The 18,705-nt window shown below is 42.2% G+C and overlaps 1 protein-coding gene across 1 annotated transcript in view; it reads right to left on the bottom strand.

Annotated features, from left to right (window-relative positions):
* LOC118226879 (myelin-associated glycoprotein-like) overlaps window positions 1-18,705 on the bottom strand; it is a 103,213-nt gene that overhangs the window by 70,902 nt on the left and 13,606 nt on the right. Inside the window, exon 4 of the mRNA XM_035416842.1 lies at window positions 3,262-3,540. Within this exon, the coding sequence (XP_035272733.1) occupies window positions 3,262-3,540 (279 nt within the window). The remainder of the gene's footprint in view (window positions 1-3,261; window positions 3,541-18,705) is intronic.

Genomic DNA, 18,705 nt, shown 5'->3' with positions numbered 1-18,705 from the left:
GAGAGCATTGAGACACTAAATACAGCACTCACACAGGACGTCTACACGGAGAGCACTGGGACTCTAAATACAGCACTCACACAGGACGTCTACACGGAGAGCATTGAGACACTAAATACAGCACTCACACAGGACTTCTACACGGAGAGCACTGGGACTCTAAATACAGCACTCACACAGGACGTCTACACGGAGAGCATTGAGACACTAAATACAGCACTCACACAGGACTTCTACACGGAGAGCACTGGGACTCTAAATACAGCACTCACACAGGACGTCTACACGGAGAGCAGATTCCTTGCTGAAAAATTCTGGTCACTTTTTTTCTTTTTCTTTTTTTGTGGTATTAAAAACATTGACTAACGTAGCACAATCGTCATTGCGGGGAAATAGCTTGAAATCCTGTGGGATTGGGGTTGGGTGGGTTAAGTGGTGAACTTCCATCTCTGGGGTTGTAAGTTAATTTTAAAACACGGGTGACTCATAAGGTTGCCAGATTTAAAACGTGTCCAATGTGGACAGCATGCACATGCCCACATTGGTGACAGGGCAGCTTAAAGCTTAGAGTAGGAAAGGAGGACAAACAGTGTGACAGTGCAAATAGAAGATGAAATTCATTACAAACTAACAGCCAATTTTCAATCAGTTATTCAGAACAGTCATTTAATATTGTCTGGTCAAAACCGTCTGGCATCTGGCGATCTTGTACTGTACGTGTGACACAGTATTTCTATCAGAGTCCTTTGGATCATATTCATTGTACACTTTTGTGAATTGATTTAATTTTTACAAGCATCTGAAGTATTTGAAATTTATCAGAGCCCGTTCAACACGTGCGACCCAGAGCTTATCTGCACATAGTAATGTGTAAAGAGCAGAGAAGATTTAGCAAACTTTGGCGCATACGCACGATCGAAACGTATCACTATGCGTTCCGAGCTGCTGCTTGAGATCTCGTTTTCCGCGGTGCAGTAATAGGTCCCTTCCTCGTCAGAGCCTATCGTAAGATTTTGCCCGTGTCTGAGTAAAGGTTCCGCGTTGTCCTTCTGTACGTGCCACATGTAACTCCGGATGGGAGGATAACTCTGACTGCTGCACATCAAGGTCACAGTGTTTCCGCTTCCTCTGCTGGTCATATTGTGAATAACCACTGGTTTTCTGGGCCCGTCTGGATGGAGACAGAAATGAGAATGAGTATATTTATGTAGTAATATATGTTTGTACTTATAATAATAATAATAAAGCACAGCTTCTCTGCTACAGATTTGTCTGCATATAAGTACACAAAACCCATTTCACGTTTCACTCACACATTTATCAGAACTGAAGTATAAAAGTACTGAGGTCTGTTTAAAAAAGTACTTAAGTGTGTAAAAAAGAAAACACTGAAGGATCCGTCTGTATGAATTCAGCAAAACGTTTGTTTCACATTCACGGTTGCCAACAGCCCAGCGTTGGTAAGGTCGTCCAGTATTTCAGCCAAAAATGGGTTTTCCCACCTGTCCCGTATGTCCATATTTACCTGCCATCAGTGAATTACAGCAATACACTGAAACAGGAAGCAGGTAACTGAAGAACCAAACCAACAGACAGCACCCTTGTGAACGACCTTACAAATGCAGGCTGTTATGCAGGCTAGCTTGTGCTGGAAATGTAGTTGATCTGATGAATAATCAATCCCCTCGACACATGCACTTGCATTATGAGCTGCAGGAGAATGCTTGGAACCCTTAATCACATTTACTGCATTTATGCCTCCTGCCATTGTATTAACTGCTTGGCGACTTTGAAGGTTTTTTGGAATGTTTTTTCTAAATTCAAAGCCAGTGTTTTAGAACCCCATGGCATTTAATAACCAGCAGTGATTGTTACATCAGCATGAACATTTTCTGTTCAGAACATGCTATGCATACATTTTCACATATTTGTGATAGTACACCTTAAAGCAGGGTTGCCCGATCCTGTTCCTGGAGATCTATCGTCCTGTAGGTGTTCGTTTCAACCCTAATTTGGCACACCTGATTCTACTGATTAGCAGCTCAATGAGATCTCTAGCTGTTGAATGAGGTGCGCTTCGTTAGGGTTGGAGATCCACCACCTACAGGATGGTAGATCTCCAGGAGCAGGGTGGGGTCAGCCCTGCCTTAAAAGGTTGATAGGCAGGTGACATAACTGGAACAGGCCCTCGTAGAGCGGACAGGTGAGGGAGAGGCACTCACATCTTACAGTGACGTCGATGACGCTTGAGTTCCCCTCCCCGATATTGTTTCGGGTCCTGCAGAAGTACTGTCCCGTGTGTGCTGCTGACAGATTCCTGATGGTCAGAACCCGGCGTTTGCCCACTTCCTCCGCCCCCCTGCCCGTCAGCTTGAACCAGGCGTAGGCGTCCACGCCAGGGTTGGAACGAGCCTCGCAGCTGAGATCCAGGTTCGTCTTTTCGTTCACCTCGCCTCCTGGGTTCGCCGTCGCACGGACGTCTTTGGGCGCATCTGCCGCGAAAATGAGAGAGACACGCCGAATTTACAGCACAATTTACAGCACTCACACAGGACGTCTACACGGAGAGCACTGGGACTCTAAATACAGCACTCACACAGGACGTCTACACGGAGAGCACTGGGACTCTAAATACAGCACTCACACAGGACGTCTACACGGAGAGCACTGGGACTCTAAATACAGCACTCACACAGGACGTCTACACGGAGAGCACTGGGACTCTAAATACAGCACTCACACAGGACGTCTACACGGAGAGCACTGGGACTCTAAATACAGCACTCACACAAGACGTCTACATGGAGAGCGGTGGAGTTTTGAGCGCTGATGATGTTCTTGGCCTGGCACGTGTATTCCCCGAACTAATTGACAGCAGGTAAAACTTTGTGGGACATACAGGGACACGAGGTCATACTCAATGGGTGTCACATAAGGGGCCTGACATTTTTGGCACATACAAGGCAGCCCTGGACAGACATGACAGGTTGCCATTTTTCGTAATAAATGTATCATGCAGAACACAAGGGATATTAGCTGCACACTGTGTATTGCTAATGGGGATTCTAAATAAATAAATAAATAAATAAAGAAAGAAGAAAGCTTTCTGTAAACTATGGAAAAAAATGCACAGAGACTGGATCAATAGCATTGTGGGTAATTCAGATATCAGTGATGTGTAAAACGTAGCTTCGGTGTCTCTGATATGAAGATTGCAGCATCGGCAGGTAAAACAATAAAAATTAAAACTGCGCGACTTACATTCCACGGCCAGCGTGATGTTTCTGGAGGCGCACGCGTCGTTGCTCGGCGACGGCCAACAGGAGAACGTCACCCCATCATGTGACCAGTCCGCTTCGAAGCGCAGCTGGGCTGTTTTCGCACCCTGGGTGTCGGAGACTTTACTGGAGGCCAGGCCTGACCCCGAGCTACGCCACTTGGGGCTGTTCTGGCAGTGCCCCACAGTGGAGCAGTGCAAAATCACCTCCGCCCCCGCCTGGACCAGCTCCGGCCCTGTTACGCTGACTTGGCAAGGGTTCTCTGCAGAGGTTCGACAGGGGAAGATCGTTATGATGATGAAGACGGTGATGATGATGATTACGATCATGAATATGATGATGAAGATGATTAAGATGTGGATGATGATGATTATGATGAAGAAGATTATTATGATGATGATGGTGATTATCATCAGTTTCATCATCATGTGTTAATCTGTGATGGATTTATTTAGTTGCCTAAAGACTTTTTTTGTCATGTTCTGGGCTTCTTTGTCTGAGTCAAGCCTGTAACCCCCTCTGCTCTGGGGCCTATTATTGCAAAGCAACGTGCGGCCTCTTGGCTGGCTCGTACGACCATCGTGAATGTGATTAATTGCACACAGTCCCTCATGAAATACATAAATGCAGATGCTCATGGTGATAATGAGATGATATCTGTGTTTAAGTGAGCCCAGAACAAAATAAAATGAAACCAGCTTAATTGCATAGCAGTCATCTGCAAATATAAGCAAAAGCATTACTGTGGGTAACCTTGAAGTATGTTCCTTCAGGTTTTCGAGTTGTGAATATCTGAAATGACAATGCTGACAGTTTTGCCAGTAGCAGGTTAAGGGACAACAGCTATCAGCATTCATATTGCACACAGATTCCTTACAAATACATCACTGTTGGTAACTGAATCATGCTTCTTCTGGATTGCCGGTTGTGCATCTTTGCAACGACTGCTGCTTAAATCATAAATCCAATACCAGACAAATACTTTTCATACAGTAGACAATTAGACAACTACTGGATGGTGAACATAAAGGGGCCTCTATCATATATATATATATATATATCACTGCAAAAGAACTTACCCTGAACATCAAGACTCATTGTCGAGCTGGTCCGTTTATAAAAAGGATCATCTTCATTATAGTATCTAATCAAGTACTTTCCGCTGTCTTCCAGTCTCAGGTTACTGATGGTCAATTCGTATAAATCCCCAGTGGAACCCACAGACACTCTGTTTTCAAATTCACTCGCGTTGTGTTTGTCAGGTTTGAGGCTGTGCACGATTGTGCCCTCAAAATCCTTTGCCGTGTGATTCCACACGGCGTCCTTCAACCAAACAATGTACCCAGGATGCCTTATATCGGACAGAGTTACGTGGACCGTCACACAGGAGCCCTCTTTGGCTGTCATCTCACTGGAACTGCAAGCAGAGTCTTACGGTAGAAAAGGACAGAGAGAGAGAGAGAGAGAGAGAGAGAGAGAAAAGAAGGAACCATTAGAGCAGTCAGTCTGCCTCTAAAGTGGAATTTTCTGTTCTTAATATTGCACTTTTGGATTGCAGCAGAAAGATAATCCTCAGAAGTTAACACTGTGTTCATTCATAAAACCGTGGTTTCTAGTAACAAGGACCGATTTCTACTGGGGAAAAAAATGCTTACGAGTGAAGTTTGTCAGTGACAGAGACAAGGGCATAACGAAACGTGCAAGGGACAGGGATGTCGTAGCAGGTACATACCACCAATCAGAAAGAGGACCATGGCCCAGAAAGAGATCATGATGAACCTTCCTTTATCAGTGTGAGAAATCTGGAAAAGAGGACACTGTGAACCCACGTATGAAGTTTGTGTGTGTGTGTGTGTCTATGTCTGTGTGTGTATGTGCATTCATGTGCGTATGTATGTGTGTGGAGATGTGTGTGCATGTGTTGGCATGCATGCATGGGTGTGTGCTTGTATGTGCTTGCATATGCGTGTGTACATGTGTGTGAATATGTGTGTGTGTGTGTGTGTGTGTGTGTATGCATGGTTGTGAGCCTGTGTATATGCATGCATATGCAGCATATCAGTGGCAGCATATCAGTCTTTGTCTGAGTTTGCAGTCCAGTGTTTGTAAGTGTTTTGTAAGTTTGTAAGTTAACTGTACTCATTTTCCACACCTATTATTTTTAAATAATAGGCAGAAGAATAGGTTTTATTTTATTTTATTTTTAATATGTTGAAAAGTTTGTTAGCCTTGTTACTTTAAGGAGCACTGTGGGATTTGTTTTGATGTCAGTCATGCAGTGACTTTAGACAACTGTTCAACACTGTTCAGGGCACTGAAATGACATCATTTGAGTACACTGCTCTGTATCGAGTGTACCTGGATGATGTCACTTCCAGCGCACTGAACAGTGCACAGTATGCACGACTGAACAGGCCGTAGGTGGCGGTAGGGGGAGGGGGGCCTTGGAAAATATTGAAGCCCCTGGGCCCATAATGTCTTAATGCGGCCCTGGCCATGGAGAATGTTGACCATGGAACAGGGGCTGGGAGATGGTGGTCTAGCTGATCAGAACAACTCCAGCGAGAGGCGCTGAAGCCACTCTTATGCCACTTACGCTGGAATTTTGAAATAATATAATCCACCAGGTTTTCTTTTGCAGACTTTGTCGCACTTCAAGGGCCCTTTTGCTAGGCCTTGTTTGGTAGTCCTGTTTTCAAGTTTGGGCAGCAAGCAAAAAATAATGTATCAAGACGAACATTTCAACATATTAAAAATAAAATAAATGTTCGTAGTTTAGTTCCGAAAATAGACCTGATAAGGATTTGGGTTGAATCAACTGATGCTGATATAATTGTGATATCTGAAACTTGGTTGAGCAAGTCGGTTCCTGATAAAGATATTTATATATATGGCTACAACGTGTTCCGCACTGACAGACGCAAAAGGGGAGGTGGTGTAGCTATTTATGCCAAAAGTAATTTCCGTACGAGTGTACTGCTGTCAGAGTCCGCGTGCAAACAATTTGAAATGCTTGCTCTAAGAGTAGAGGTGTCGAAAGACGTCTTCATTACTGTGGTTGGTTGTTACAGACCTCCATCTGCTCCAAGTAATATGCTGTCTTCTTTCATGAAATGCATGGTGAAACTGAACTACGGTGAGGTTGTCATTGTCGGAGATCTAAATTGGGATTGGTTAAAACCGATCTCTGATGATTTAAAGGCTTACAGCGACTTTATGAATTTAACTCAATTAATAAGTGGCCCAACCTGTCCAAATCAGAAAAATGTCCAGAGAAATTGACCCTTATTGATCTTTTCCTGACAAATGTTCCGCACAAATATATTGCAACTGGTTTTTTTGTTAATGATCTGAGTGACCACTGTGCCATTGCAGCTATACGCTGCACTAAGATCCCTAAAACCAACCGCTGTTTTCTATAAAACGTAATTTTAAACATTTTTCAGAACAATCGTTTTTACACGACCTGCACTATTGTGATTGGAGCAGGATCAGTCTTACTCCAAATGTTGAAATGGCTTGGACTTCCTTTAGGGACAATTTCTTGAAAATCTCAAACAAACATGCTCCTTTTATAACTTATAGGATTGAAGGTAGGGAAAATCCTTGGTTTTCTGATGAGTTGTCTAAGCAATTACACATGAGAAACCAAGCTTGGGCTACTGCTAGGAGAACAGGTTCAGAGTCAGATTGGCTAATATTTAGGTTTCTGAGGAATAAGTGTACACTTTTAGTTAAGAAGCTAAAATCTGACTACTTTGTATCAACCACAACTAAAAATTTAAACAACCCTTTCAAATTTTGGAAAGTAATCAAATCCCTGAGTACAAACTGTAATTATGAACTGCCGTCATGTATTATAAAGGACGTTGATAAGGTCACTGATAGAGCTGAAATGCTCAACTGTTTCAACAAACATTTTGTTTCCTCTGGTTTTCTGTTTAAGGCTACATCAGGTAATCAGCCATTTACTGATGCCGTTGTAAATAAGAATGGGACAAAGTTTTTGTTTTTCCCCTTTTTCTCTACCAGAAGTACACAAAGCGCTTAAAGGCATAGACTCAAAAAAGCAGCTGGTCCTGACAACTTGGATCCTTATCTATTGAAACTTTCTTCTGATTTTATTACTGACCTAACGTATCTCTTTAATCTCACTCTTGAATTGAATGTTATCCCCAGTGTATGGAAATCTGCCTTTGTTTTGCCCCGGTTTAAAGGAGGGGAGCCCTCAAATCTAGATAACTACAGGCCTATTTCTAAGCTTTCAATTCTGGCTAAGGTATTGGAGACACTGGTGTGTGATCAGATCAAGGGATTTTTAAGCAACAACAATATTTTAGCTGAGTGCCAATCAGGTTTTAGAAAACAGCATAGCACTACTACTGCAGCAATTAAAGTGGTTAATGATGTTATCTGTGCCTTGGATAAGAAGCAACACTGTGTCACCCTTTTTATTGACCTGTCGAAGGCATTTGACACTGTGGATCATGACATCATGATACAAAGATTAGTCAATATAAGATTTTCTGACCAGGCAGTTTCCTGGTTCAGAAGCTACCTCTTAGAAAGAACACAGTGCATCCAGTTTGATGGAAAGACATCTGGTGTTTTAACTGCACAGAATGGGGTGCCACAGGGCTAAGTCCTAGGACCTCTTTTATTTACAATTTATTTAAACAATATTGGAAAACATGTGTCAAATGCCAGTTTTCATTTTTATGCAGATGACACAGTCATCTACTCTTATGCAGAAACAGTAAAAAAGGCTTTTGAAGACCTACAGTCTGCTTTTAATACCATGCAGACTCAGCTTTATCAGCTGAAGCTTATTTTAAATGTTGATAAAACCAAGTTGATGCTCTTCACTAGATCAAAGATAGAGCCGCAGACATTACCTTGTATCGTTACCACACAGAATAAACCAATTGAAAGGGTGACAACTTATAAGTACCTGGGTTTTTTATTAGATGATGGTCTCACTTTTAAGTTTCATATAGATTCCCTTGTAAAAAAGGCTTAGGCTTAAGCTGGGTTTTTATTTTATAAACAAGTCCTGTTTTTCTGACAGGTGAGACAGAGGCTAGTCTCAACTACTTTCTTACCGGTAATAGATAATGGAGACATGTTATATATGCATGCACCTTTAGTGTCATTGCGTCGGTTGGACATAGTGTATCATGGGGCACTGAGGTTTGTCACAAATTACAAATTAATTTTTGACACATCACTGTATTCTTTATAGAAGAGTAGGCTGGCCCTCCTTGGCATTACGTAGGCTGTGTCACTGGTATATTTTCATTTACAAGGCCATATTGAAATTGGTTCCATCTTACCTTTGCATGTACATTGTCCAGCAGACTAATGGAAAATACCGACTTCACTCACAAAACAGTGTTTTATTGTCTGTGCCAAAGGTTCATACTGAGGCTGGCAAAAAAGCATTCCAGTTTCCAGCTCCTTCTGTGTGGAATGAGCTCCAGAAAGAACATTTACAGGAGCTTTTATCATTAAATTATTATTTTTTTTTAAAGGCTTAAGGTTATGGAGGAAAGTGAAACTTTTTTGACCCTTAGTTGCACTACAGATTACTCATGTTAACCAGATTGTGAAACTTTGAACATTGCTGTTTGTCTGTTTTTATAGTGTGTGAAATTTTGTTGTGTCTATAATCAACTGCTGCTTTCTTGGCCAGGTCTCTCTTGAAAAAGAGATTTCTAATCTCAATGAGACTAACCTGGTTAAATAAACACAGTTAATGCAGACTGCAGCTTATTAAAAAAACAGCATTATTTAATTAATTGCACCATTTTACACCATTCTATGTTGTGAACAATCTATGCAGCCTACTCTTTCCTATTACACCCAGAAAGATCAGCATCTGAATAAAATAAACATCTTACGCAAGGATGTGTTGTACAAGCTGGGATCCACACAGGATTTGAGTCAAAAGCACGTCATATCTCCAAAGTATTTCCACTAGTAATTTGCTAAAATATTAATTTGTACAGTACGGTGTTAATATTTTTGAATAAGAATATTTGACTGAAAACCTTGAGTGCATATCTTTCCTGATTGGAATTATTAAATTATTTAGATCAATGCACCTCTATTTTGAACTCAAAAGGCCACAATAACAGCAAAGTCAATTTCTAATTAAAGCGATAACACTTGCTATTTGTTTTCCCAGAAACAAGGCAGAGTTCAGACAAATGCTACTAAACTCACAAACATTCAAATGAAATGTTAATAACTGTTGTAGCAATGGCATTGATACTTGTATCTGGAGGGGGTATAGAGAAGACAACCCCATCAGAAACAGAAATGCTGGAAATCATTTACCCATGAAAGAATTGTAAAAGTGGCTGCTTACCTACAAGTTGGATGTGACAGAGTATTAGAAATCAGCTACAGTTAATCTGGATGTACTATGTCCTTATCGTAAAATGACTGAAACTTAAAAATGGCCCCTCTTCCTTAGACAGGAAATACACACAAACAGAACCCCCCTTCTTGGTAGTGCATTTTCACAGTTTAGCCAAGTGTCAAAAAAAAAAAAAAAAGAACATGTTTCCTGCAGAAGATGCAGAGGGAAGTGTCATTATCTTTCTTTCTCACTCAATACTGTATGTTTGCACTTCCCCCCACTCTGTTTTAAATAATCTTCTGCAGCTGTTATTGGGAACTGACTTCTTCACGGAAAGTAGGGAGAAAAATTTGGATATTTGCAATGAGTTTATTCACCGAACCAATGCATTGTCACTCAAGACCTGATCTCAAAATGCAGCAAGTGATAATAACAACAACGGAGCCAAGTTTAGCAAGTGTTACCATGAAATATCACTCAAAATTTTGCACTTTTTTTTTTCATTAAAGAGCTTTCTTATGTCTGATGCAATGTTCACAGTGCAAGAAATAATGGAAAATTAACAAACAAAAATATGAAATTAATGCAAATGCATAATGCAACATGAACAGTACAGGCCAAAAAGTATTAGGCCACCTCCAGTTTATTTATTTTTTTCTTAAATTGGTCGTGAAGAATTCAGTTCCTCAATCTGCCCCCCTGACTGCAGCCGCCACCACCTTTTCCGCATTGGCGGCCATGTCGTCGATGGCGCCATTGAGCGCCAGGAACATGGTGGTGAAGGAGCGGCTGTGGGCCAGCCCCTCCAGCGTCGCGTCGTCCAGGCACAGCGAGTCACGCGCCTTGCTCAGGATCCACACCCCCCCTCCGGCGTCCACCGCGGAGGACACCAGGGGCACGGGAATGGCCGAAACGCCACCCGAGAGCGAGGCCGCCACCCACACCAGCGCCTTGAGGGCGTCCCGCTTTGTGGTCACTACGGTGACGAACAAGGCCGGAAGGGCCAGGAGGAGGGCGGCAGCCTTGACCTCCGGGACGTCCTACCACATTTCCTCCAGGAGTTCGGGGAAGTCCAGGGCCTCCAAGGCGGTGCCACGTACCAGGAAGTCTCTCGGGGAAGCCAGGCTCTCCGACCCCAACACCTCCTGGCTGGCTTTCCGCCTAGGCTCCATGGACTCCTGCGAGTCATGCTCAGAGGCCAGCAAGGCAAAGTACACAGCCTCCCTCTGGAGCGATCTGGCCTCCCGCCACACGAGGGCGCTGTTGCTGCAAAACCGCATCCAAGAGGACGTCACGATGACGGTATTGTAGCGCAGGAACTTGACTTTCTTGTAATCCTCTGGGTCAAAGGGTGAGCCATCAGGGCACGTCCCACAGTCGGAAGTCGGGGTGTTTGGGGTTTGGGGTTTGGGTGAACTGTCCGCTCCTTTTGGGGGCTGGGGGAGGGGAACTGGGCCGCCCCACCGTCCCCGGGCCCCAGGCCTCTGAGGGAGTTGAGGAGGGTGGTTTTCTCCGGGCTGCTCTCCCCCACCACGGCGATGTTCACCCTCCTGATGAAGAGGTCCTCCACCGCCTCCTTCACCTCGGAGAGCCCCTTCTTCTCCATGGACTCCTTCAGCACCTCCAGGAGGTTCAGGCTCCTCAGCACGTCCGCCATGGAATCCGTCCTCAGCTGCAAAAAAAACCAGACACCAACAAATTTACAAATCGCACCATTTTTCAGGAGTGGCCTGGTCCTGATCCCCAGAGGTCCAGGGTCTGCTGGTTTTTGTTTTCGCCTTAAAAACGAAAACCTAGAAACCAGACGATGTGCGTTAACTGTGAAATAAACTGATTTAATCGATCGACTAAGTGCCAAGTAGCAATAAAAATGCAGAAATTTTGCGGGTCTTTAAAAATGCTGAATTTTCACATAAAAAGGGTTTGATTTAATTAAATTATTTGAAAATACTTTCACAACATAAAGCCGGTGGTGCAACATACGCAATTGCACCAAGCTGTTGAAAGACTTGAGAAGCATGCGAGAACCTATCAGCTCTGAAATTTGAGCGTTTTGTCCAATTTAGAGGACAGTATTTTGACTAGAATGGGTCAGGTGACTGCTGATGGCCCCAGTCCAACTGTACCGATTTCCATTGTTAATTGGTAGTGAGTATGTACGAATTAATTTTATTTTATCTGTGTCTAACCTTACAGAATGTAAAAGAAGAAACTGTTTGCATGGCTGTCGAACGCTCTGACCACAGAAAATACACAGGAAATACAGTAAAAGCCACTAACTTCATTGGAACAAACAAACTGTCAAGTAGCTTATCAAGAAGTCTGAGTTTGCCATTCCCCATGCAAAGACATGTACGGGCATTTAGGCTACTGACTGTTAGAAGCAGCACATGGGTTGTTTAAAATTTCCGACATAGGCTACCCTTGCCCAAATTCAACCCCTAGCCCCAAGGAGTATTGTACAAAGAACTCTGGGATATTTTAAATATTTGTATTTTAATACATTTCTAAAAGGGTCTAAATACTATTTGAAAAAGTATTTGATTTCCCAGGAAAGCATTTGTTTAAAGGAATGTATTTTTTTATTACTGTTTGTGAAAGTATTTGGTTTTGTCAGGGATTCGGGGGTTGGACCCAGGCGCAGAGTAAAAAAACATGGGAGACTCCAAAAGGAAAATTCAAACAAAGACTTTACTTAACAAACAGGGAACAAACAAAAAGCCATGAGGGGCAAAACCACAAACACAAAAAGATTCTTAAGAACTGAAAAAAACAGAACGGAACATGGGCAGGGCGGAACACAGGCAGGACAGAACACGGGCAGGCGGAACACACACAAGCAGGAACACAGGCAGAAACACAAGGAACCAGCACCCGAGTCAGGAAACAAAGAACTTAAATAGACAAGGGTAACAAAACACAGGTGAAAACAATCAAACCAGAAAAGGAGGGGATAACAAGGCACAGGTGGGAACAATGATAGAATAATTAAAACCAATAATTGGGATGGCAGGGATGCCATCTCGCCATGTTACACCTTGGCGGGGGCATGCCCCATACCTATACAGCACTCTTCAGGGTTCCCCACAGAAATAACCACAACAGCCACAGACACTCAGCCCTTAAAAATGTTAAATTATGTACATTCTGACACCATTTCAACAGACAGGTTTCATAAACAGCTTCACATGTCCACACAATTAAGCCCCAAACTAAGGGGAATTTGCGTCGTCGTCGTCATCTTCTTCTTCTTCTTCTTCTTCTTCTTCTCTTTCTTCTTCTTCTTCTCATCCTTATTTTTCCTGCCGCCTATCCCACTAACAACATGTCTCCAATATCAAGTTTTCCAGTTCTAGATTAGCAAAACAGCGAAGAGGACTCCTACCTGCAGATAAGCCTATCAAAATTTCTTATAAACCTTACAAACACTAAAAGTGCATCTCCACGAAATAACAGACAATGAAGCAGGACAGAAGGGTACACAAGTTGCGACCTAGGGAGCTCTATTTCTACGGCCTTGCTGATTCTTTTGTTAATCAAGGCTGGTTGGATGGCCGTCAAATCCGTGAGTACATACACTGGCCATATTTCGCCTGCGTTTCTGATGCGTTTTTACACTTACGCCACCACACCCTTTGTCACAGCCACTGTTTTACATATATAGCGAGCCGAAACTGCTAAACTGTACACGCTCATCAGACTGTACAAATTCACACAAGGATAGCCATAATCCACAACCGTTTCTTACAGGGTCACTTTGCATTTCTCACTCTCATAATAAAACGCTTTGCAAAAAGAAATTATATCTCATAAAAAACACATTTCCATTGAAAGTATTGATATCAAAATGACGCCACGTTACGGTACTACAAATAATATAGGCTATCTTGCCTCACCGAAATGAAATAAGATGTATTCCAAAGCAACGCTACCCAATATTTCCTCAATTCTTTCAAGTCACTTGGCCCTGTGTTTTGTAATCTTACCATTTTACAATGTCATGCAAACTTTGTGTCAGATCAAAGTGTCAAACATTTCGAATTGCCTCGTGGAACTCATTGAAATTCAGGCCTGGATTTTGGCAGTCTGAATGAATGAGTTATAGACGGTGTATGTACTGTATGTGTGAGTAACTTGGCATTTTTGTACGTTGAAAACGTGTTTTTTATGAGATACAATTAACACAGGGAGGGAGAACGAACTGAAACACAAAACTGATGTGCAGCCATCTGGCGGCCAAAAGGGGAAAAACAGAAACAGAAAATGCAGAACCATGACAGGTTTTCCAATAAAATATTTTAAATAAATCAAATGCAAAATATTTAATGTGTGAATGTATTTGAGAGTACTTCAAGTATGTATCTACATACAAATACAAATACAAATACATATTTGTATTTGACCCAGGTCTGGTACAGAATTTTTATGATTTCAATCCATAAATATTGCAAATATATAAAGTCATTAACAAACCTATGAATGTATTCAAAGTCTCTATCAAAGTATGTCCAGGTGATTAAAATAGGTTATCAATAAAAAAAAATGTATCTTTCGCTCACACACACACACACACACATGCAAGCACACCAGACCTGGGTCAAATACAAATATGCATTTGTATTTGAAAACATATGTAAATACATATGTACAATTCTATCTTTCACATTCTGTAAGGTTAGACACTGATAAAATAGAATTTAGCCTTCAGGGAAAACTTCCTGTCAAGCGGAACCAGTCCGAACAGTGGATTCCAGAAGGGGACACCAGTGGTCTTTTCTAGTCCAGATAGCAGGAGCAGTGTGCTGACGGTGTCATTGTGTGTAATCTGTCCTGTGAACAGGGCGGCCTAATCCAATAAGCATATCCTTAATCCTTAATCCCCCCAAAACATACACACACACACACAGGTACACACACAATTTATAAAGATGAAGGTCCATCTAGACACCCCACCCACTGCCCCCTTGCCTGTCAACCCATAAGGTTTACTTGTATAAATAAGTAAATAAATAAATATGGTGCAGTACAGTTTAAACCAAGAGATAAGCCACAACAGTAAACAATACAATGCCTTGAGGTAAAATGTTGATTTTAAATGAATGATTTCTTGTATTTGCCGGCACACTGTAATAGCTAGCTAAAATATTAGCAACACGAACATCAGTTTGCCAGCAATTCAGACAGAAGCTTTGGCCAACTGTAGCTTGTTAGCAAGTCAAAAGCTTTTCACATTGCTGAGCTTGTTAACAGGCTGCAAATATTATCATGCAAGTCCATACAGGTTTAAAGGGCTTTCAAATATGGGAAGTCATCTCAAGGGTCAGACAAACCTTGGGGTTATTTTCTACTTTTAACTTGTCCAGTCATGCGATTGAGAACTATGGAAATTTTAGCAAAAAAAATAGATCAGTTTTGTCTTTTGAGTACGGTATACTGAAATAATTTTACATGCCTCTTTTCCTCTGGAGGGAGGTGTTCATCTAGCAATTTTATTAAATATATGCAACTGTCAATATATCCTCAGTTTTTCTGCTAACTGCATTTATTGAACGCTGTCACCTCTGTGTACCACTGTTCAGTTTTGCCTCCTGTATCCATATGAATAGGCTGTGAGTGGCAAAGAAAAACAAGACATAGATTTCAACTTCTTTTTTTTTGTCCGCGTTCTCCCTTAAAAATCAAACATCACAAAAATTGAAAAGTGGAAAAAAAAACCCTTTTAGTAACAGATCATTTTAATAATATATTTTATAGTGCATCCAGATTGCATAAATTCAAGCTTTCATTCACACAAATACAGTTTATCTCAATAGACATTTTTATTCCTGAATGCATGCACATAAGTCGCTTTGTATCTGAATTCAGCTTTCCTTGAGCAATGAGGAAAACTCTAAACAACAGCAAGCGTAGATTTGAAATCCATCATCGCTCAAGTGTAATGGCTGTGATCATAAGATTCTTTAACATAAATATATTTCAGAGGTTTTTTATTGCTTAATAAGTTGTGTTTTTTTTTCCTAAGCACGTCATGCTTTGTACACACAGAACTCATTTGTTTTGTACCACTTCCAAAAGAGGTGTGAAACGCCAGGCCTGGAGGGTTGTAGTGGGGCTGTAGTGGGGTGACATAGCTCAGGAGATAAGAGCGGTTGTCTAGCAGTCGGAGGGTTGCCGGATCGATCCCCCGCCCAGGGCGTGTCGAAGTGTCCCTGAGCAAAACACCTAACCCCTAATTGCTCCCAACGAGCTGATTGGTACCTTGGCGGCCTTTCACAGTTGGTGTGTGAGTGAATGGGTGAATGAGAGGCATCAATTGTAAAGCGCTTTGGATAAAAGCGCTATATAAATGCAGTCCATTTACCATTTAGTGTCTGCGGTTACTGATGGCCTCCTTGCAATCAGCAAACAATTAAGGCTTTGAGAACAAGGAGTGTATGGACACTTAAGCCAATCAAAGACTTCGATTGATCACTCGTGCTGAAACACACCGAACACCAGCACACACTGCGACCGTCCAGGACTGAAGTGTGACTTCCCTGGCTCAGAATCTCCAGTTTTGTCACTTTTGGCCCATTCGGGATATTTGTCTCCCTCTAGTGGAATTTACTCCCATTGCCTTGAGAAACAAGCGAACACTTTTGCTATGGTTTATTTAATTACAGTTTTTTACGACTCATTTTGCACAGCAGAATTTCAATGTACAAAACTCAAAATGCAAAGTGCCAAACTGACTTTCATAATTCATACTCTAAGACACCACATCCTATTCTGACATACAAAGTGTAAAACTGACTTGCAGAATTCTTACCTTAAGACACTACATCCAATGCTGACATACAAAGTGCAAAACTGTTAATACAAAGTGCCAAACTCTAAATCATATGCTCCATTCTCAGAATACAGCCACCTACTATTACAACAATGTTCAAATGCTTATTACTACAAATGCAGATTACTAAATCAGTTCAACAGGTGTTTGTAGTCATGTCTCAGTAGTTCCAACAACCTTGCCCAGGTGAGTAGCATTGCAACGCAATTGATAATCTCTTCACTGCTACATAAAAGGCTGCTTAGAAAACTAAATGGCAGTTTCTGACAACATGGAGCAGATCGGTGAGGTTGAGGTTGGTAACGAAGGACAGGGTTGTGGTTGTGGTTGTGGTTGTGGTTGTGGTTGTGGTTGTGGTTGTGGTTGTGGTTGTGGTTGTGGTCGTGGACGGGGTCACGGTCGTGGCCCAAGGAGGCAGAACAGCTGTTGTGTCAAATTAAATTAGAGCCACTATTGTCAACCATGTGGTAAACAAAGGTCTAACACTGGCTCAAGCTGGGAGGGTTGTGCAGCCAAACCTGAAGAGGTCAACTGTGGCATCCATAACAAACATTTTTAAGAGAGGTAATCGGTAAGTCAATATGTGTAATTTACTGTACAGCCACTGTATATTGAAATTACAGTAATTGTAAAATTGGTATAGCTGTCTGTGATACAGTATATTTAATAAATACTAAAGTGTGGGTGTGAATTATCTTTGTTGTAATTGTTATCTTTACTGTACTTTAGAACTGAAAAAGCACCATCAGCTGGAGGACATGGCCGTCTTCTCTCTGCCCAGCAGGAGAGGGCACTAGCAGACATGGCGATTCAAAGAAATGACATACGGATCAAGAAAATCCAAACAAAACATTCTGGCAGATAACGGAATCTTCCAAAACATCCACTCAATCAGCCTAACAACAATTGGGCGAACTTTGAAAAAGCACCAAATCACAAAGAAACAAATTTACTTGGTGCCTTTCCTAAGGAATGAAGATAGAGTGAAGGCTTTGAGGGTGGAATATGTTCAGGTGTGTGTATAGCAATGTTGCAATACTACAGTAGCAAATACTTTAGCGACCCGTCCTCTATAAATGTGTAGACTGGTTGACATTATGCCCTAGACATCACATTAGGATTATGTTCGTATGTGTGTGGGCCTGCCCATTGGTTTCAAGGGCCGGATTTAGGAAAACTAGGCACGTGCCTATGGTCCAATTTCGCCAGGGGGCCCATTCAGCGCTGTCAGGCCTTGCATGCACCCCTCCCCTCTTGTTTTCACCTGCCTGTGTATTTGCCCTTGTTGGCCGGGGTGCTGCGTGCTGTCGGGAGTAGCAGTCCTGACTGCACGCAGCTGTTCGCAGTCCTTAAGAGGGCAAGGATGCTGGGCGTTCACTCTCTCTCTCCACCAGCTGGAAGCCTGACTGCCACAGACGCTGCTGCACTTTTTCCCCGTACATATTTTTATGCTTTAGTTAGCACACCCAAACACTTCAGGCACCCAACACCTCCATGCACACTGATTACTGACGCTGATATAGTTAGTTTGGTTTCGGTTTGGTTTGGTTTTGTTCTCTTTTTCAATAAACACTTGTTATTTCCTTCAACTAAAGTCTGGTGTCCGTTTAATGTGTCGGTCCTTGAGCCGGGTCGTCACATGAATTGGGGGCTCGTCCGGGATTGTTTGTGGGTCACAAACGTGTCCCTTTTTGATATTTAATTAGCATGAGTAAAGTGTTATAATCGGTTTGCCATGTGGCTCTCTCGATTTGCATTAAGCAGAGCTAGTGTTTGCTTCCTGGTTTGTATGTAGGCGCAGATGTGCCCTGGCGTTCTGGCCTATCAGTGGTGAGTGTGGTACAGGAAGTGTTGGTGAGCTGTTTATGTGCATGCCTTGTGCAGACCAGCAAGTGCGGGTCTGTTTGGATAGCCCCTTTGAAGGAATAACTTAATTGAGTTGAATTGCTGTAACGTTGAGCTTGAGTTTGGCTATATTAAAAACATTTCTTTTGACACATGTGGCATTGTGTTTGTTTTAGAAGGAGCTTGGTTGAAGTGAAAAGCCTTCTAAATTGTTACGCCGTTGAGCGTACGGGTGGAGAGAATAATTGAACTGTGTTTTCGTTACAGCACTGAGTTTTTTATTTTTTCTCTGCTTCTGTGCTGCGGTCGCCGATTGAGGAGGGGTGAGTATTGATACACTGATCTGGACAGGCAACATGCTGGTGTTTTACTACTAGAGCTGTGCACAA

The sequence above is a fragment of the Anguilla anguilla genome, chromosome 1 (assembly GCF_013347855.1).
Source record: "Anguilla anguilla isolate fAngAng1 chromosome 1, fAngAng1.pri, whole genome shotgun sequence".
NCBI lineage: Eukaryota > Metazoa > Chordata > Actinopteri > Anguilliformes > Anguillidae > Anguilla > Anguilla anguilla.
Note: the sequence above shows the minus strand (reverse complement) of the source record. Positions and strands in the feature narration are given on the sequence as shown.